The 21,259-nt window shown below is 44.1% G+C and overlaps 1 protein-coding gene across 1 annotated transcript in view; it reads right to left on the bottom strand.

Annotated features, from left to right (window-relative positions):
• The window catches only part of LOC120853034 (stimulated by retinoic acid gene 6 protein-like), a 41,126-nt gene extending 21,868 nt beyond the window's left edge, over positions 1–19,258 (bottom strand). The window contains exons 1-4 of the mRNA XM_040226651.1: positions 19,151–19,258; positions 6,105–6,180; positions 4,252–4,349; positions 3,030–3,160 (exon numbers count right to left, since the gene is read on the bottom strand). Coding sequence (XP_040082585.1) covers positions 3,030–3,160; positions 4,252–4,349; positions 6,105–6,180; positions 19,151–19,170 — 325 coding nt within the window. The 5' untranslated portion in view covers positions 19,171–19,258. The remainder of the gene's footprint in view (positions 1–3,029; positions 3,161–4,251; positions 4,350–6,104; positions 6,181–19,150) is intronic.
• Between the last annotated feature and the right edge of the window lie 2,001 nt (positions 19,259–21,259).

The following is a 21,259-nucleotide window of genomic DNA, read 5'->3' as shown; positions in this document are numbered from 1 at the left end:
CTCACCAGGAAAGCAGAGTGAATAAGATAGTAAAATCATAAACCCACAAACATCTACAACAAATCTAAGTGACAAGACCCATTTGATATCAACATCAAATTAAGAGGAAGCAGACAGCAGACAATAGGGTCTTTGAAAGCCCAAGAACAGAACCAAAGTTGCCAACAGATATACACAGGAAATTGAAGCTGAAATAACAGCAGAAAATGGGCAAGGTGCTGAAGGTCATGATTCACAGGTGAGAATCAGCAGACCTTGGTGTCAGTAAGTCTGAAGATGCTGGATCTATTGCAACCCATGAACTCACTATACTAAATATCCAAGTCCCCTCCCAGGACAAGTCCAGGGTGACAGAGAAACTGTTGGCAGTAGGAATTCAAAATGAAAAGAATAAGAACATTAGGAGCTGGGAAGTAGTGAGTCCAAACAAAAGTGGAAGGAAGAAGTCAACTCAGAACGGTTATAATGAGGATACATATATAAAATCATTTTGTGAAAACAGAAGAGGGAACCCTTGAGCCATGAAGCAAGAAACAATGTTCTGGCCCAGCCAGATGCTCAACATAATCGTATTCCAGGAAACACAGGTCAAGACAACAGTCAGATAGTACTTCACACCTACTCAAATGCCTGTATCTTTTATAAATGAAAATAGCAAGTATTGGAAAGGATGTGGAGAAATTAGAACCTTCACACCTTGCAGGTCAATGGAACCAAATGGATAGCCCAGAAATAAACCCATACACATGTGTAGTCAATCAATTTTCAACAAAGGTGCAAAGGCAGTTTAGTGGGCAAAGAATAGGTGTTTGCAATAAGTAGTGTTGCAAATAAATGGATAGTCAAAGGCAAAAAAAAAAAAAAGAGGAATTCATTCCACACCTTACACTATAAGCAAAAAATTAATATGTATTATAGACCTAAATGCAAGACACCATAAGACTAAAACCTCTAGAAAGAACAAATAAGAAAATCTAAGTGATCTTAGATTAGGCAAAGATTTCTTATATGATACCATAAAAAGAAAAATGAAAATATTAGACTTCCTCAAAATTGTAAATGGCAGCTCTTCAAAAGACACTGTCAATAGAATGAAAACACAAGTCACAGATTGGGTGAAAATATTTGCAATTCATACATCTGATAAAGCACTTTTATACAGATTATATTAAAAAGAAAACTCTCAAAACTCAACAATAAGAAAACAAAAAACAACCCAATTTTTTAAAGTAGGTGAATGATTGAACAGACAATTCATCAAAGAAGGTAGAGGGATAGCAAATAAGCGTGAAAATATGCTCAACATCATTAGTCATTACAAAAGTGCAAATTAAAACCACAATAAGATACCACTACATGCTTTTTAGAATGGCTAAAATTTAAAAGACTGACCATGTGTTGTCAAAAACAAAGAGAAACTGAAACTCTCATATACTGAGGAAGGTAATCAAAACTGGAAAAAGTCACTTTGAAAAATAGTCTGAGAGTTTCTTTAAAAATATAATTTACTTCATGGCCTTAATAATCCAGACATCCACTCATAAGTATTTATCCAAGAAAAATGGAAACATAAAAGGACTTGTAATCCTTTTAGCAGCTCTATTTGTAATAGCCAAAAACTGAAAATAAATCAAATGTCTGTCAACTGGTGAATGGGTAAACAAACTGGTCTCTCCATATAGTGGAACACTACTCAGAAATGAAAAAGGAATGATTTCTGGTACATGCTAAACATGTATGGATCTCAAAATAATGATGCTGGTGAGTGAAAGAAAACAGATCACTCCCCTAAGGAGAGGGGGAAAGTGCATTACATGTGATTCCATCTACATAATTGCCTGAGGCTGGGGGTGATGACCAGATACAGGTGGGGAGAAGGCAGCACAAAGGGGAAAAAGCTGACTCTGGGGCTCATCATCATCATCATGACTGTGGGAATGATTTCACAGATACAAACAGTTGCCATGGGCTTTCCAGGTGGCTGAGTGGTAAAGAATCCGCCTGCCAATGCAGGAGACTCAGGTTCAATCTCTGGATTGGGAAGATCCTCTGGAGAAGGAACTGGCAACCCCCTCCAGTATTCTTGCCTGAGAAATCCCATGGATAAAGGAGCCTGGTAGGCTGCAGTCTGTGGGGTTGCAAAAGACATGACTGAGTGACCAAACAACAAATCTTAGCTTATATACTTCTAAGAGATACATCATTTTGGTTTTAATTTTCATCAAAAACTCTTAAAAACTAAGAAGATATTACATGTATAGTATCATATAAGAAACGAATCGCCAGTCTAGGTTCGATACAGGATACAGGATGCTTGGGGCTGGTGCACTGGGATGACCCAGAGGGATGGTATGGGGAGGGAGGTGGGAGGTTCAGGACTGGGAACATGTGTACACCCGTGGCAGATTCATGTTGATGTATGGCAAAACCAATACAATATTGTAAAGTAAAAATAATAATAATAAAATTTTAAAAAATTAAAAAAATAATAAAAATTTTAAAAAAGAAGTAGAAAAAAAAAACTAAGGAGATACTGTAGGCGTTTGCTCATAGAGGACTGGAACTCAGGAGAGAGAACTGAACTGGACAGGAGAGGTTTGGGAGTCATGAGTTTAGGGATGCTTGAACTGTCGGAGAGCCCAGGGCATGGGGAACAAAGAGGCCTCAGATCAATGGCCAGAAAAGTAAGCACAGTTCTTTGAGGAAGCATCTGAATGCTTACTGATAGCAAGAAGGCAGTCATAGCTATCACTCAGGAGAAATGTTTAGTGCAGGTGACAGAGAAGCTACCTTCTGAGCCTTCATTCTACTATGTCTAAAGAACCTCTGAATCTAACTGGGAGAAAACGCCCGCAAATGAGCTTTGAAACCCTGTGGGCTCAACATTGACCTTGGGTAAGTAATAAGCAGAAAAGAATGCTGACAGTCCACAAAGTGTGTCCCCTGACCCCAGAGAACCCCTGCCATGCGGTCTCTGAGCAAGAACTTCCGTGGTGAACTTCCCGGCAGGTGTGAGGCAGCGCGCGTACCTTGGGCCCACTGCGGGACCAGCACGGGCTGGTAACCTTCTGAGAACAAGAACATGACCTTATTGGCTGTGGCCCCAAAGGCGACGCCATAGGACCATCGATTACTGAAAGTGCCCACGAAGTCCAGAGGTCTGTGAATAAGAGAAACAAGTCACGAAGCCAGAAGTGACTCACTCCCACAGTTCATCTCCAAAGTTAACTACCCCGTGCTGGGGAGGAGTTATTGATTAGTGAATTATTCATTTCCTCGGTGGCTCAGCAGGAAAGAATCCGCCTGCAATGCAGGAGATGTGGGTTCAATCCTGGGTCTGGAAGATCCCCTGGAGAGGAAATGGCAACTGACACCAGTATTTTGGCCTGGGAAATCCCATGGAGCCTGGTGGGCTACAGTCCATGGGGTTGTAAAAGAGTTGGACATGACTTAGAGACGAAACAACAACATATCCTGAGGCCTTCTGGGGCTAGATGTGGATTCAGGGTACTGAAGTGAGGGAGACAAAATCCTTGCCCTGGACAAGTTCCAAGTCTGGGGAGCAAAAGCAAGGACATCAGCAGCCATGACCACAAGCAAAATGGGCAAGTGACTCACTTCTCTGAGCCTGAGCTTAATCATTCATCACATGAGGATAACCACCTCTACCTTGTTGGGGTTCATCAGAGTAATGTAGTTAAAGCAGATGGTCAGTGCCTGGGTCACAGTCAGTGTGCAATAAGTGTTAACTATATCACCAATATTATTATTAATTACAGAGAGATGAGGCAGAGATGTGAAAATTAGAACTCAAGGAAAAATGTGGAAAGGGGAGCAGAGATTCAGAATGGCAGAGCCAGAAAGGCCCTGAAATCTGCCTGGACCACCCAGCTGTCCTGGGACATGACTCATGCCTCTATCCCAACAAGGAAGCTCGCTGCTGCCAGTGACAGGGAACTCTTTCCCCTCTGCTTTCTGGAATAGCCATGGTGCTGAGCGTGGGAGGGCCTTTCCCACAGGGAGCTGAGCCTCCTTGAGATGTTTTAAGCATACCTGGGCAGCCCTGGGTGCTGAGGGCACAATGGCTTGGAACTGCATTCTGAATTCTCTGGCATTGGGTGGGTTGGGGAAGGGAGGGGCAGGGCTATTCTCGGTGGGGAGGTAACTAGGAGTTAGCCTGGCCTTACAAATGGTGTTGGTCCCAAACACAGAGTACCCCAAGCTGTAGTTATGAACCTTGGCTCAACTCACATGATCATTCCGAAGCGGTTCCGCAGAAGGTAAGTGTCATCTCTCTCTCTGTGTTGCTCTCTTCTTTGGAGAAATGACAAGACCAAAATGATGAAAAACTATAGGAAGAGAAGATGAGTTTGCCATCAGGGAGTGTTCATCCTCAGACCCTCTGTGCCCTTACTGAAGGAGAGTGTGTGGGTGAGCAGAGCACTCAGAATGTCTAGGACTCAAACTCCAGACTCAGGGGGCTGGCTGTGTGCACCCCTAAGCTTCCAGAATGTTTTGTACTGAGCTTCCTTTCATGTTGCCCTGAATGGATATGGGTTCAAATCTTTCTTTCCCACTCACTGGCTTGAAGGGAGACTTAACTTCTCTGAATCTCAGTGTCCTCTTCTGTTAAAAACAAACAAACAAACAGATAATTGTTAGGTGGCAAATCCTTCTTTGCTTTTTATTCCTGTGATTCAGTCATCTCTCCGATACTTGATGCCCCTTTCCTGTTTTCCTTTTACTAGAAGTATCCCAAGAATTATCGACACTTGCCATCTCCATTTCCTGACCTCTCACTTGCTCTTCGACCCCCTAACCTGGCTTCTACCACCATCACTCCACGGAAGCAGTGCTGGTCAAAGTCACTAATTACCACCTTGTTGCTCAACCCAAACGTAAACATTAAGCCAGGTCTGCTTGGCCTCTCAGCAGCATCACTGTTGACCTTTTCCTCCTCTTTGAAATACTCTCCTCTCTATGCTTCTGTCAGCCACACTTTTCTGGTTTTCTTCCAGTACTTCTCAGTCTCCTTTGCTGGATCATTCTTTACCCAGCCGCTGGATGCGGAGGTCCTCAGGGTTCACTCCAAGGACCGCTCCTCTTACTCTCTGACTCTCTCTTCCTCAGTGATCCTACCCATGTCCATGCTTTCCATGGCCACCAAATACATAGAAGACTCACAAACTTAAATTGCCAGCCCAGACTTGGTCCAGAATTGTATGTCCAACTGCACAGTTAGTATTTCTTTTTGATGTGTTGAATGCTTCTTAAATTGTATGTCTTAAATGGAACTCATGAGTTTCCTCCCTGTCCTGTTCCTTTACCTGCACCAAACTTGGATCTCTTCTAATTTTCCTTAACAAGTGAATGGCAAATACCACCATCCTTCCAACTGTGCAAATCAGAAACGGAAGCATCATTCGCTCCCTTACCTCTCTAACCAACCTGTTAGTAGGTCCTATTGATTTTACCTTCTGAACATCTCTAGTTGACCACCATCATCTAGGATGATGTAAAATTACCTCACCTGGACCTCTGCAACCATCCCCTCATTGGTCTTCCTCTCTCCTCTCTTGCTTGCCTCCAACCAGATCCCCACTTGCAACCAGAGTGATCGTTTCAACACATAAATCGGATCCCACCATACTCATGCCAGAAATCCTCCAATTACTCCCCATCGTATCTAGAACAAAGACAAATCTCCTTCACACAGAACCTGGCCCTGCCCCACCTCCCCAGACACTTCTACCTCATTCTCCACTCCAGCCCCACTTGCCTTCTCAGCTCCTCACAATCTCCATGTTCCCTGCCCCCATGGAGCCTTTGCACAACCTCTCCTCTTTTTGCTTGAAATGTTCTTTACTACATCTTCCAACAGACCTCAGCTCCAGCATTGCTTCTTCAGGAAAACCTATTTTGACTTCCCTACAAGTCAGTGTTCCTGACTCTGGGGACCTTCAAAGCCTTCTTCTGCCTGTGTTTTTGGTGCATAATGTAAGTCAGCAAGTCTCTGCTGACCTATTCAGACCCCTGTGGAAGCCTGTGTATGGGGGGTGGCTCCCCTGCTCTCCCCTCACTGGCCCTCCTCTGCCTTCACTTACTGATGGGATGAGGGAGTAATGGAGGAAGAGCTCCGTGTCCACTGAGCTGTCACAAGTGCCGTTTAGCTGCCTGGTCCTGAAAAACAGCCAAAATACTCATTCACATCATCAGTCACTGTTGTGTTCATTGACCCTTCAGCCTTGAGCATCACTGTCAGGAATTTGACTTGTAGCCCACTGAGATCATCTGATCTTTTTTAACGTCACTATCTGAGTCAGTGCTGCTCACCTGTGATGTGTCTTCCCTAAGTGGATTAATCTTTCATAACTCTTTCTCCAGCTTAATTATCTATACAACTGTCCTACTGACTGGCTCTAACTCCTTCCTTTCTTGGTGACATAGACCAGGACAGATTCAGGTTTCCTTGGAGCGCAAAGCTTATCATTTGGATGTCCTTTTCAAATAAAACTACAAAAATATCTTACCTGCTCATATTTTAAAGAAAATTCATCACCATGTAAACAGTTAACCAAGGTGCCTCCCACCCTCCCAGAGCCTTGGTAGGGTCCTGCAAGTGAGAGGTCCTGAGATTTAAGCTCCAGAAACGTCACAGGAAAGCAGTCTTTCGACATGGTTTTTCATAATCAGAGGTCAAGAAGAATCTGCTCACTCTGATTCACTGCTGGGCTACTGGGGCAGGACAGCAGTCATCTGGATGGCAGGCTATGGACTTTGTCCTCTCCAGACCTCACAGCCTGCAGGACAGGGCTGCTGGGTCTCCTGTCTGGAACACATGACAGCAGGCTTGTGGGCTCTCTTTGAGAGGGACCTGCTCCTCCTGGGGTCCCAGCACAGTTTTTCTCACCACTCCGACTTGCACTGCACCACCTCAGCACATGCTCACCCTCCAGATCCTTGCTCACTCTGTGCCCCACTCCTGCAGCATCCATCTGGCCATTCCCCAGACTTCCCTCCTGGCCAGTTTTCCCCTCAGAAGTCTCAGGGAAACCCATGAACATAACGTGTGTGTGGGTGCTAGGTCACTTCAGTCGTGTCCAACTCTTTGCAACCCTATAGACCATATACAGCCTGACAGCCTCCTCTGTCCGTGGGGTTCTCCTGGCAAGAATACTGGAGCAGGTTGTCATTCCCTCCTCTGGGGAATCTTCTCCACCTAGAGATTGAACCCGCATCTCTTGTCTCCTGCATTGGCAAGTGGGTTCTTTACCACTACTGCCACCTGGGAAGCCAGAGCATAACATATTCCCTTGAAATTCTTTGCGATTCCAGTACTCCATGGTGATGTCTAAACCAGAGGACTGAAATATCCTAGAAGTGTTGGGGTAGTGGTGGTGGGAACTCATGCTGTTAGAAATGTGATAGAACTGTAAAAGTCAGAACTCCATTTTTTGGAAGGTAAATTGAGCACATACATCAGTCTCCCCATCTTATACAAAAGCCTCAAAATTTAAAAGAAAGGAAAAAGTAGCCATATTTGAAAGCAGGAAAGAAGTCTATTAGAAGACGCTGAATGATGGAGTGCAATTAGGACAAGATCAAAGAGAAGAAGCATCAGCCAGCATGGCTGCAGACTGTGACCATGAAGAAAGTGCTCTGCATCCACATGCAAGAGGCTGACACAGGTAGGGGCTGCTGACAGACCACAAAATGAAGAGTTGGGGGCCACAGACCCAAGTGTCCTCTCACCATGCTGATCAGCCAGGGGCAGGGAGTTTATCTCTCTGGGAATAGTATGCATGCATCAGAGAGAAAAGGCAGTGCCCAGATCACAGGTGGCACCTGGGAGGGACCAGGCTCTTTGGATGAAGATCTGCTGCTGAGGTACCTCCTCTGTCGGCACTTCCCAACTCTACCCTGCTGCACGGAAAGCACACTTTAGTATTAGCTGCTGCTGCAGCTGCCACGCACACCCCAATAAATATCCCAGTGGAAAGCTCTATCACAAAGATAAGCACCCAATCCAGAGCCATCAAACATGAGGAAAGATTACACTATGAAAGGGAGCCAAAAATTCAACAGACAGAGGTGCTTACTCCTGAGGAAATGAAGCTAATACAGAACTTCTTTGAGACACAGTGTAGTGGAAATTGTCCACAAGAAGAATGAACCTAGGAGGAAGTTATTGTTGTTGTTTAGTCGCTAAGCCATGTCCAACTCTTGGCGACTCCATGGGCTGTAGCCCACCAGACTCTTTTGTCCATTGGATTTCCCAGGCAAGAATACTGGAGTGGGTTGTTATTTCCTTCTCCAGAGGATTTTCTTGACCCAGGGATCGGACCTGTATCTCCTGCACTGCAGGCAGATTCTTTACCACTGAGCCACCAGGGAAGCCCCCTAGGAAGAAGTAGAGGGATGCAAAAAGTCACAATAAGCAAAGAAATTAGCAAAACTTCCCATTATTCCCGAGCACAGAATTTTAAACACACACACATATATATTAACACACACACACATATATATGAACAAACACATTGTTAGAAACACAAGGACCCAAAAAGACCAATACTGGAAAAAATTCTCAATTAAGAAGAAAAATGAATCTAGGAGGAAGGGGAAGTATTTAAAAGCAACAACAAATGGAGGAATTAGGGGGGAAATATCTAGATAAGTAATTATTGTGAAATAAAATGTTTGAGATGTCAATGTGGAGTTGAAATACCAGATGATACCTCACATGGAAGGGTAGGAACATGTGTAGATATAAAGGGAAGTGAAATGAGGACCAAGTTCTTGTCATGTTTAGGAGGATGGTGTAGAAATCTGTTTTATTTTTCTGGGATTTATAAGTAAAATATAATTCTAAGTAAGTATGTTAAAAGTCCACAGTTAGCTACCAGAAGGATATAAATGGAAAGCAAATCAATGTACTAAAAAGTGAATATGAAGAAATAAGAATTCAATCACTCCAGCAAACCACAGGAAAAGAAAAAATTGAAATAAAGACCCAAATTAAAACACCACAAGAACAAAACCATCCAAAGAGTAGTAAGCCACCAGCAAGGGAAGAGATACAAACATTCAATAAATTCTTAAAATTTCAACTAGTAATACAAGCAGAAATTAAGATGAAATGCTACCTTATCTATTTTTAGTGTTTATCCATTTGCATGGCTGCACGGGGTCTTAGCTGCCGCATGCGGGGTCTTTAGTCTCTGTTGCAGCATGTGGGATCTTCAGTTGCAGCATGTCAACTCTAAGTTGGGACATGTGGGATTTTGTTCCCTGACCAGGGATTGAACCTGGGTCCCCTGCATTGGGAGCATGGAATATTAGCCACCGGACTGTTGCCCTAATGGTCCGGGAGCGAGCGATGAGAATGAAGAACAGGAAATCTGGTGCAATGGGTCAGGGGACCTGACCTCTGTTGCACTGAGGGATTTGATTAATGGTTCCTATGGAATTGTATGGGACTGGTCCCCTAAGGGGTATGCAGTCTCTAATCGCTGTCATCAAAATCAGTCCTGCAGTCCTCACAGAAGGCTGCATTGGCAGGTGCATAAAGTCTTTGACCATACTAGTATTACCACTCATTCAGATCATCCAATTATATGGCATGTTAGTGGCTTGTCACCCCCCTTCCCACCATTGGATAAAGGAAGAGGGCAAGGAGAGATTTGGAGATTGGCTTTAAGTCTTAAAAAGTTCCAAATTTGGGATGGACATTATTCTGATAAAACTCATTATTTATTGACATTTAATACCAGTACAAACTGGACATTTTATATTCAGTCTTGTGTGAGAAATTCTTATGTGCTCTTGAAAGGAACAATTTCTATCAATGAAAGTGTACAAGAACTTTCTTTCCAGGATTGCAAATTATATATTTGCTTAAATTCTTCACTTTATAATTCTAATCACTCATTTGTTATATTGAGAAGGAGATTGGGAATATGGCTTCCAGTAAATCAAACCAGATCTTAGGAAGGCTTTCCAGAAACACACGTGCTCTTTTAAAGGTTATAAAGAAAGTACTACAACGTTCCAAAAAGTTTATTGGACTCCTTATAGCAGCTATTGTGGGAATTATTGCTATAGCCCTGACCGCAGCAGTAGCTAGAGTGGCATTGCATCAAACTATACAAACGACTCCATTTGTACAGCAGTGGCACCAAGATGCAAGTTCTGCCTGGGGAAGTCAAACCCACATAGGCCAAGAAATTAACGAACGATTGATTGATTTAGAAAATGCAGTTTTCCTACTAGGGGACGAAGTACAAAATTTTAAATCACAAATTCATCTTAAGTGTGATTGGAATATCTCTTTATTTTGTGTCACACCTCATAAATATAATCAAAGTGCATATACTTGGGATCAATTAAACATTTGAGGGGACATGTTCGTAATAATTTATCCTTAGATATTTCCCAATTATGCCTACTATTTCTAATATGCAGAATGCTCGTTTACAATTACTCCCAGAAACTGATTTATTTGAAGAAATTGAGGAAAGCTTACATAAACTTAACCCCATGATGTGGATTAAAACTTCAGGAGGAAGATTGCTTGGTACTATTATATCAGGATGTATGTTTTTAACTGTTTTGTGTCTAGTCCTCAGATGCATGAGAATTGATGAAGAAAAAAGTTGCTCAGACGGCATATCTACTCCTGAAAAAACAAAAGGGGGGAAGACGTAGTGGGAATTCCTAACAATGTACTTTCACAGCTTTGAGAAATTCCACAGAAATAGCACCTGGAAAAACAGATATTAAGAAACTGTTAATGATTATTTTCATGTTTTTCTGAAGAATAATCTTGATACAAACCCCCAAGGCCAGACTCAGAAGGGAGTATGACTGGGATCATGAAAGCATGGACCTTGTAACTTTGGGTCAGTGTCAGGCATGAACGCTGCCTACGCACTTGCTGATTGTTTCTGAGACTAGCCCAAAAATGAGAGGCCTGGGGTAAAAACAAGGAAATCTGGACTATGTCAGTGTAGTGTCTTGGGAAAGATAAGATAAAAAGAAGCCTTGTAGTCTGCAATTCGGAATAAAAGCTGGACTCAGAGTGGACTCTGCACCTCAGTCCAATAGAGGCTGCAGGTCCCCTGACCCATTGCATCAGATTTTGTGTTCTGTCTTCATTCTCGTCACTCACTTCCAGACCATTAGGACAACACTGGACCTCCAGGGAAGATCCTGTCTTATCTATTAAAGTGGGAATTATTGACAATACTACTCAGAATTACTGAAGGTCGAGACAAGTTGGTATTCATTTACTGATAATCAAAGTGCAAGGAGATATAGCCATTCTGAGGATTAATTTTGCAATATATACCGAGTGCTGTTAAAATACAGCAATTCCACTTCTAGGAATTCTAATTCTAAAAAATATACACTAAGGAAATAATCAGAGAGATGACTGGGGACATGTACTAGAATGCTAAAAATTTCATTCTTCCTCCCTCCCTCCTATGTGTGCTTAACATTTTAAGTGTAATATATGCTTATTGTAAAATATTCAGAATATTTACAAATGTAAAAAGTACTAATAAAAGCCCTTTTCCCTTCCATAATTATGTTTTTGTAACCTGTAGTTTCAAGCAAAAATGGGATCAGACTAAGGTTGTCTGATTTGATTGATTTCTTCATTTAATCAACAAAAGAAAGGGAAAGATTTTAAGGGCAATTTCTCATGTCAGAATATACAGACTCAGATCTCTTTCTGTGGGGTGACTCTGCCTGCACATATTCACTGCTGGACCTGCCTCCTGCTTGGAGGGCTGAGACGAGAGTTAGTCTGGCAGTGGCTAGAAGCAGGTGAGCTCAGACAGAGTAGAGAGTGGAGCTCTCTAAATAAGGGCTCTATCTATGTGTCCCCTCCAGCATGAACAGGTGACCTTGACTTGGGGTCAACCCAAGTTAGAAGGCCACTGAGACCCCCTTCTTGGTCTCTGAGACTCACACTACTTCCTAATGGGTCCAGGGCTGTTGGGGCAGATCTGTTGAGGGGTGAACCACAAAACAGCACCCCCAAATGTAGAAAATCCAATTTCCACAGATGACAGCTTAGAACTGTGTTTGTGATATATTGTTAAGGGAAACATATTATAAAACAACATGATCCCAAGTTGTGAAGAGTGGTTATCTCTGTGTAGTGGGATTTGAGTCCATTCTACTTTTTAAAAGTGATTTTCCCGAATTGTCCAAGGGTACTGCATAGATGTAGTGCTTGGCAACTGCTTAGAACAGTGCTTAACACAAAGTAGGCAGCAATGAACATACGCTGAGTGAATGACTGGGTTTTGTAATCAGGGAAAAGACTGGAGGTTTTTTGCTCAGGTCCCAGAATAACAAAACACCATTCTGAAGGGAAGCTGCCCAAGAATCAGCATAAAGTGAAAATATGCAAGATTTGTTCTATGACGGGGTATAAATGATAAATTTTTCATTAATTAAAAAGATAGAAAATTTAAAAATTGTTTAATAAACAAAAAATAAAGATTGAAAATTAAAAGTAATGAGGATGAGTCCAAGCAATGACACAAAACTGATACATCTAGAGCACAGGTCATCTGCATTCCTAACTTCTTTCTCTGACACTCCCGTGCTGATCGCCTGCTGGGGGCAATACGGTGTCTCTGTGCCCCACAGTCGTGCTTCCTTTGGTCCTAATGGTATCACTCTACAGTCATCAAACATATGATAATAGCTTTTATCGACTGATGTCACTTTATTATGCATCACTATCTCCTTAGGAATTCTATTTTATGTTATCTTATGTAGTCTTTACAAGTAGCAGATTGTAATAACTCCTTTTCAAAATGAGGAACTGGAGCCAGGAGAGGTTTCCTAACTGGCCCAGGAGGAGGCGAGGCTGGGAGCTAGGCACCATCCTCCCAGCCCCTGCTGCTAGCTCACGTGGCTCCTCAGAGCTCCGAGAGTTCGCTGACCTTCCGGGCTGTGGCTGACTCATCTCTGATCCTAAATCCAGTCCAGCACCTGGCACAGACAGGATTAGGGCGTGTTTGTTAAATTCCATGGGAACTTCCCTCAGGAAGTTGAGGCCCAAAGAGAGCCAGTGAGCAGAAAACGTCACAAAGCCCAGGTTATTCCAAGTCCAGCTCAAGGTGCTCAGTGAGTGTGGCACCAGCCACCCTGGGGGCAGAAAAAAGGGAACTGGTTCCCACTGCTGAGTGCAGAGAAGGGTTGAGAAGGAGGAAGAGGTGTGTGCACTGTGTGTGTGTGCATGTGTGTGCATGAGCATGCCTGTCCATGTGATGCCTCCAGCAATGAGGCAGCCTGTGTGCCAGGGTCTCTGGAGTCAGCCCAGCCCCATCTTTGTGAATCCCTTCAATCCCCTAACACACAGTCTCCTCCTAGTCCTGCCTGGAGCTGGAGGCAGATGTGATAGTATGCTCAAGCTGGCTTGTATCAGCTTAGGACTGTCATATTATCAGGAATTTTGCAAGCCAGTTTGTAAATACCACCACTGGTAAAAATTAAAATATATAAGTGCATAATTAAATAAATTATTAAAAAGGAAAGTAGTAAAGCCTGAAAACCCATCACCTCCTAATTACTTTGCTACCTTTTGCTGTGATTTATCTCTGGAGGTTATATGTGCAGGATGAAAACTCTATGTTATGGACTGTGCTACTTCCGTGCCTCCCTTCACACCCCCATTCAGCAACATCACATCAATAGCTTGAAATCAGCCAGGTTGGGAGTATTTACATCAGGGAGATGGGGGAGCACTACAAATCAGGCTCTGGCTTATGTTCTGAGACTGTCTAGAAAGTGGCAGAGAAAATGTTAACAAGACAGATTAAATTTAAACATGTTTGTAGCCATTACATTATCAATAGCAAAAAAAAAAAAGGAAATATTCTTCTAGAATTTAAAATTCTTATCTCATTCATCCAAAAAGGAGTTTCTGGCAAATGGAATTCTGACTCACACCTAGTTTCCACTGTTGCACGTTTGTCTTACTCATTAATGTCAATAAATATATCAACCAACACTCATGTCGGAAATAAACTCATGGGTCAATGGCAGGTTGACTACATATACAAGAGTTCTGGCAAAAATCAATGAAAGAATTCTGTGAGATTTAATTGGGTCTGTGCAGTTTGCAAGAAAGATCATTGTATATTTGTTATCTGTAAATTGTCTGTGATAACCTATTCTATCAGTACAATTCCCTGCTTTTGGACCAAAGAAAAGGTTTCTTTCTTGGGTTGGAGAGGGACACTCATTGGCTGTTTCTACCTCCTCATATGCCAGACCCCATCTGCTCCTCTGTCCTCAGAGCATCTGGGGTCAGCCCTCTCCAGACTGAGTGCCCCCTCAGCTCCAATCCAGTGCACGTCCATGGGCAGCTGACCTGGAGTCCCTGGCCTCTTGCTAGGTGAGGGAGTGTCTGGGACTCCCCTGCCCTGGGTTCCTGATCACACAGTGGACTGAAGTCCTTCACCTGGTTAACCAGTAGCCTGAGTGCTCTGCACACCTGGCCCCGTGATCAGTGTCCTGCTCCACGCTACAGGTTGGGGGGACGGGGCAGACAGAACACAGTCATCTTGCCCAGAGTGGCCCCTCTGTCCTCTGGAGCTGCCAGCCTCCTCTGAGGCCCTCATGTAAAGAAAGGCACCTGGCCAGGAAATACCACTTTGAGCCCACCCAGCCCTGCTCCTTAAAGTGCCATGGCTTCCTAGTCTCAGATGAGCCCAGGGTCTCAGTTTGGTTACTTGTGAACTGAGATAGTTGGACTGTTTGGGACTCAGTCCACAATCACAGCAGGGAGCCCACTCTGTGGAAGTCTTCATACATCTGTGTCCCCCACTGGAGGAGGTGCTCCCTAGGGGCAGGGACCTTCCTCATTCTTCTTATGTGTTCGGCCTCTGACCCAGCACGTGGCAACAACAGGTGCCCACTATGCTTAGTCATTCAGTCGTGTCCAACTCTTTTCGACCTCATGGACTATAGCCCACCAGGCTCCTCTTTCCCTGGGATTCTCCAGGCAAGAATACTGGAGTGGGTTGCCATACCTCCCTCCAGGGGATCTTCCCAATCCAAGGATCAAGCCCGGGTGTCCCAAGTTGCAGGCAGACTCTTTACTGTCTGAGCCACCAGGCAAACCCTGGTGCCCACTAATGCTTCCTAAATGGATAGACGGAAAGTTAGCCTTTCTCAAGGGCCTACAGTATGCCAAGCTATCCCTCGGGGCTACGCTTTTATTAGCTAATTTCAGCTTCATGATAGCCCTGTGAGAGGTACTATTATCACCCCATTTCACCTATGAGAAAACTGAAGCACCCGAAGGTAAGGAAACACATCCAAGCTTCCCCAGCCAGTGAGCAGCTGAGTCTGCATCCCCCTCAGCTTGCCTCTGACAGCTTCCCCAGAAAGTCAATCCAATGTGCCTTTCTGTCTGTTTCTCTCTCCACTGCCTGCTGCTCTATCCCTGTCTGTTGCTTTCAGTGACTCTCTGAGAATCAGGGGAAGTTCTACAATGAGAGACACACTGATAACCCTGTTTTGATTCCATTTTTTCCCCAGGGCCATTGTCTGTCTGCTTTGTGTGTCCAAATCGGTTTTTTCCTCCTTTGCCATGACTACTCCCATTCATCTGGACCTTGCTGGACAGCTAGGATGGGGCTTCCCAGGTGACTTAGTAGGTAAAGAATCTGCCTGCAATGCAGGAGATGCAAGAGATTCAGGTTCGATCCCTGGGTCAGGAAGATCCCTTGGAGGAGGGCATGGCAACCCACTCCTGTCTTCTTGCCTAGAGAACCCCATGGACAGAGGAGCCTGGTGAGCTATAGTCCATGGGGTAGCAAATAGTAAGACACAACTGAAGTGACTGAACATGCACGCATGTACAGCTGGGAATGATCAGCTCTGGTTGGTAACCTCCATCAGAGGGTGTGTATGGGCTGTTTTCATGCATGTGTGAGTCCTCAGATCTACCCAGAGGAAAAGCCTGGGATTGGAGTTAGAAACCTCGTGAGCTGAGGTGAATCATTTCTCCTGTTGAATCCTTGGTTGCTTTATCTGTAGAATGGATGGGATGCCAGCACTTTCCTAGATCCTTAGAGGATGGATAGGAATGGTGATTTGTTAACTGACAAGTACCATGCTTGCTGCGCCTCGGGCCTGCTTCCACCTTCCCTACGACTGCTTCCCACAGATGCTGTTTCATGAGGTGGGAGTGGAGTATTCCAGGCAGCAGCCTGGCCCCCAGAAGACCCTGGGGTCCCTCCTGGATGTGGGGTCTGACATTATCAAGAGACACAGGAGCCACTGAACCAAGGAGCTGGACTCCTGGCTGGGTGTCTTGACTCCACTGTTTAACCAGCTGGTCAACTGACTCAGAGAGACAGAATCAGCTCAGCCAAGTCAGGAACAGAGCTCTTTCCCAGGGCAGAAGGACTGCAAGAATTTTCCTGTCTTGAGCAGGGCACTGTAGTAATAACAGAGCTTTACAGTTTATAAAGAACCCTCATCACCAAGGTCTCACTGGATCCTCAGAGTACACCAGTCAGAGGGAGACTATCACTTGTTCTTGGGGGGACTCAAACACACATGATAACTTTAAGATGAGCTATTGATTGGCCTTTCGTCTCTGGCCTGATTCTTTGTTCCATCTTCTCCCAGGGCCTCTCTGTTTCCTCCTCTGGGTGTGCAGATCTCTGTTTATTCTCCTTTGCCTTGACCTTACCCCTTCAATTGGAGCTTACTGTTCAGAGAAGAATGGTCTGCATCTGGTAGCTACCCTCCTTTGGAGAGAGTGTATGGAAATGTTTTCACCCATGTCTGGCAAGTTCAGGTAGAGTTGCCATGCAAAAAATGGGTGATTGAAGAAGACAAAGGCCCCCCCTTTTTTTTTGGCTCCCTTCCATTCTTAACTGTCCTAAAAAGCACCATTCATTTTTATTTCTTTTATTACCTTACCCTTGTTTACTGTGCTTTTCCTAATAACTTCTTATACCTGACTCCTCACCCTAACATCTTTTTTTGTCTTTAGCTGCAAATGGTATTTACAGTGACAGCTTCAGTCATTGGGAGAGTTAACTCAGTTTTCCTGGGTCTCCTACATATTCAGGAGGTATACACGTGCACGTGTGCTAAGTTGCCCCAGTTGTGTCCAACTCGGTGTGACTCTATGGACTCTAGCCTGCCGGGCTCCTCTGTCCATGGGATTCTCCAGGCAAGAATACTGGAGTGGGTTACCATGCCCTCCTCCAGGGGATCTTCCTGACCCAGTAATCAAACTTGTGCCTCTTATATCTCCTGCATCGGCTGGCAGGTTCTTTACCACTAGCACCACCTGGGGAGCTCATACAGAAGGTATACATGTTATTAAACGTTTGTTTATCTCCTGTTAATCTTTTTTTATTATAGGAGTATCTTGGTCAAGAACCTAGAAGAATAGAGGAAATATTATTTTTTCCTTCCCCACAATAACATCTTGCAACAATCTAAACAGAGAATCCCCTGATACCAGGAAGCAATGGTTCTCCTTTTTGAGTAGTCTTTTTAGTTTTAGAATCATTTAAGATGAAATGTTTAAGTTTAAATGTTTGAGTGAGAATTCTTAATTCATGACATCTAGACATGACTTTACAGCTCTCAAATGCCTTTCATATTCTTTTCTCATATGATCTTTACAAAGCTATGGGTTAGGACAGGGGTTAATAGGTGAGGAAACTGATTAATAGATGAGAAAATGGAGGCTTTAAGATCTACTAAAAACTACAGAGCCAGGTTCCAAACCCAGATCCTCTGGGCTCTTCCCATTCTGTAACTTCAGAATGAAGGCAAACTGAAATCTGTTCACTGACCCAAGAACCTATCTGTGGTTCTCTGCTCAGTGCCCCCTGCCAAATTACATAGATCATGCCTTCTTCCCGGTTCCATGAAGGACCAATAGCAAAGACAGTCACCAGGTTTCTCAAAAAACTAAAAATAGACTACCATATGACCTAGCAATTTCACTTTTGGGAATATATCTGAAAACAACAAACACACTAAGTTGAAAGGACACATGCACCACAACGTTTGTAGTAGTACTATTCACAACAGCCAAGATATGGAAGCAGCTCAAGTGTCCATCAACAGATGAATGGATAAGGAAGATATCCTTTTCAGCCACAAAAAGGACAAGATGCTTGCCATTTGCAACAATATGGGTGAACTTGGAAGTTATGCTAAGTGAAATAAGTCAGACAGAGAAAGACAAATATCAATTGATATCACGTATACGTAGAATCTGAAAAATGCAACAAATTAGTGAATATAACAACAACAGCAACAAAAAACCAGACCCATAGACATAGAGAACAAATTAGTGGTTACCAGTGGTGAGAGGGAGGGCTTCACAGGTGGCACTAGGCATAAAGAACCTGTCTGCCAATGCAGGAGACGTAAAAGATGTGGCTTTGATCCCTGGGTGGAGGAGATCCCCTGGGGAAGGGCATGGCGACCCACTCTGGTATTCTTGCCTAGAGAATCCCACGGACAGAGGAGCCTAGCTGGCTATGGTCCATAGGGTTGCAAAGAGTCGGACACAACTGAAATGACTTGACACCTGCATGCATGCAGCGGCGAGAAGGAAGTAGAGAGGAGCAAAACAGGGGTAGGAAATTAAGAGGTACAAACTATTATGCATAAAATAAACTACAAGGATATATTGTACAACATAGGGAACATAGGGCTTCCCTACTAGCTCAGACAGTAAAGCGTCTGCCTGCAATGCAGGAGACCTGGGTTCAATCCCTGGGTTGGGAAGATCCCCCGGAGAAGGCAATGGCAACCCACTCCAGTACTCTTGCCTGGAAAAGCCCATGGACAGAGGAGCCTGGTGGGCTACAGTCCATGGGGTCACAAAGAGTTGGATACAACTGAGTGACTTCACTTTCATATGGAATATAGTCTATATTCTATAACTATAGAGTACAACCTTTAAAAATTATGAATCACTACATTGTGCAACTGTAACTAATATTGTACATCAACTGTACTTCAATTAAAGTACTTCTTTTATTAAAAAAATTACTTTTTTAATTAAAAAAGAAGACAGTTGCCAGGAAAACGCAGTTGTCCAGCATGACTTGTCTCAAGCTGGGCCCTGATAACTCACCTTGCATTTGGGGGAAACATCTTGGTGGAAAAGCACTGCTTGCCACCCTGCTGAGCAATCTGCTTCTCTGAATTGTTCTTTGGGCTTCTCTGGCTTGTTGTTGAGAGCTTCTGGTATTCTGATGTTCTGCCCAGTTTCTGTCACATCATCCAAAATTCCTCAGACAAAAACAAATATCTAGTCAAATATTTACCAGAGAAATGACAGTAGGTGGTGGCCTCCTTCCTTGTTTGGGAACACTACTGGCTATTCTTCGGCTCTTCCACCCTTCCCATGATTTCTCATTCAAAATCAGGAACTGCCCTCCGATTTTCTCTTTCTAAGACTCCTGCAATCTCTTTGAGTCCCTGCTGGCGGTGGGCACTGGCTCATTGAGATACTGAAGCTTTCTTCAGCAGTTGAGGCCTCTTTAGCTAGCTGTAAAAATTATTACAGGCAATAAAGAAGGACTCTGCCTACTCTGCCTCAAGGCAATAAACTAGGAAATTAGGACCACTGCCTTCAAGATTCTCTCTAGAAACAAGACCATTTGCTGGGAGGAGGGGCTAGAGACAAATTCAAAACAGAACCCTACTCCTGTAGCAGAACCAGGGCTAGCTGTCCACCAGGAATTCCTACTCCCCTGCCATAAAGTGAAGCTGCTGCTGGCAAGGACCTGCCCAACCAAGGGGCATATTTCCCAGCCCACTCCAGCATCTAGGAACAAACATGGGACCAAGGCTACCAATGGAATGTGAGAGAAGTGACGTGCATTACTTCCGGGCTAAGACAGTTAAGAAGCAAGTATGTTTTTCTACCCTCTCCTTCCCCACCTGCTGGTTTAGGATTCAAAGGCCTGAAAGGAATGGGAGGGAAGGAGCCTAGGTCCCTGGATCACCATGTAGAGGAAACTGTCCTCTATACCAGGGGTCCCCAACGCCTGAGTCACAGACTGGTACTGGGCCATGGCCTGTTAGGACCCGGGCCACACAGCAGGAGGTGAGCAACAGGCAGGCAAGCAAAGCTTCACCTGTATTTACAGGCACTCCCCATCACCTGCATTACTGCCTGAGCTCCATCTCCTGTCAGATCAGCAGTGGCATCTGATTCTCATAGTAGTGCAAACCCTACTGTGAACTGGACATGTGAGGGATCTAGGCTGTGCACTCCTTGTGAGACCTGAATACCTAGTGATCTGAGGAGGAGCTGAGGTGGTGATGCTAGCTGGGGATTGGCTGCAAATACAGATTATCATTAGACAGGCTTGGCTGCACAGAGACCATAATAAATCAATTGCTTGCAGACTCATATCAAAACCTATCAGACAGAGGCAAGTGACAAGTTGCAACTGGTGGCAGGCTTTAAGTCAGAATCTGACCTATTTTAGTCTGTGCATGGCCCACTCATTATTTCATTTACCACTCCCATCCAGGCCTCTTTCCTGCACTGAACACTTGTCTCAGTCACAGTTTTGGTAAGTCTGCAAGCTGCTGCTGCTGCTGCTGCTAAGTCGCTTCAGTCATGTCCGACTTTGTGTGCCCCCATAGATGGCAGCCCACCAGGCTCCCCCATCCCTGGGATTCTCCAGGCAAGAACACTGGAGTGGGTTGCCATTTCCTTCTCCAATGCATGAAAGTGAAAAGTGAAAGTGATGTCGCTCAGTCGTGTCCGACTAGTAGTGACCCCATGGACTGCAGCCTACCAGGCTCCTCCATCCATGGGATTTTCCAGGCAAGAGTACTGGAGTGGGTTACCATTGCCTTCTCCGAAGCCTGAAAGCTAACCCTAGCCAAAATGAGAAAAAAACAAATGTTGCTAGAGAGCTTGGGGAAAGACCCAATGATGAGAGAGCAGAAGCCTCTAAGACTGCAAACGAAAACTGCATTTAATAGAAAATACCAAGAGTCCAACTTAAATTATGGGTTTGTTGCAACAGGTGATTCCCATTCTTCAACCCTGGTTTGTGTAATATGTGGTGACTGGCTGCACAACAAAGCCCTGAAACCTTCAAAACTACTTCTCCACGTGGAGACCGAGCACCCTGCATTAAAAGACAAGACTTTGGAGTCTTTTAAAAGAAAAAAAAAAAACCTATGAACATGAAGAACAGAAACAATTATTGAAGGCCAT

Source organism: Oryx dammah, unplaced genomic scaffold, assembly GCF_014754425.2.
Source record: "Oryx dammah isolate SB20612 unplaced genomic scaffold, SCBI_Odam_1.1 HiC_scaffold_1, whole genome shotgun sequence".
Taxonomy (NCBI): Eukaryota; Metazoa; Chordata; class Mammalia; order Artiodactyla; family Bovidae; genus Oryx; species Oryx dammah.
This window is presented reverse-complemented; position numbering and strand designations above follow the sequence as displayed.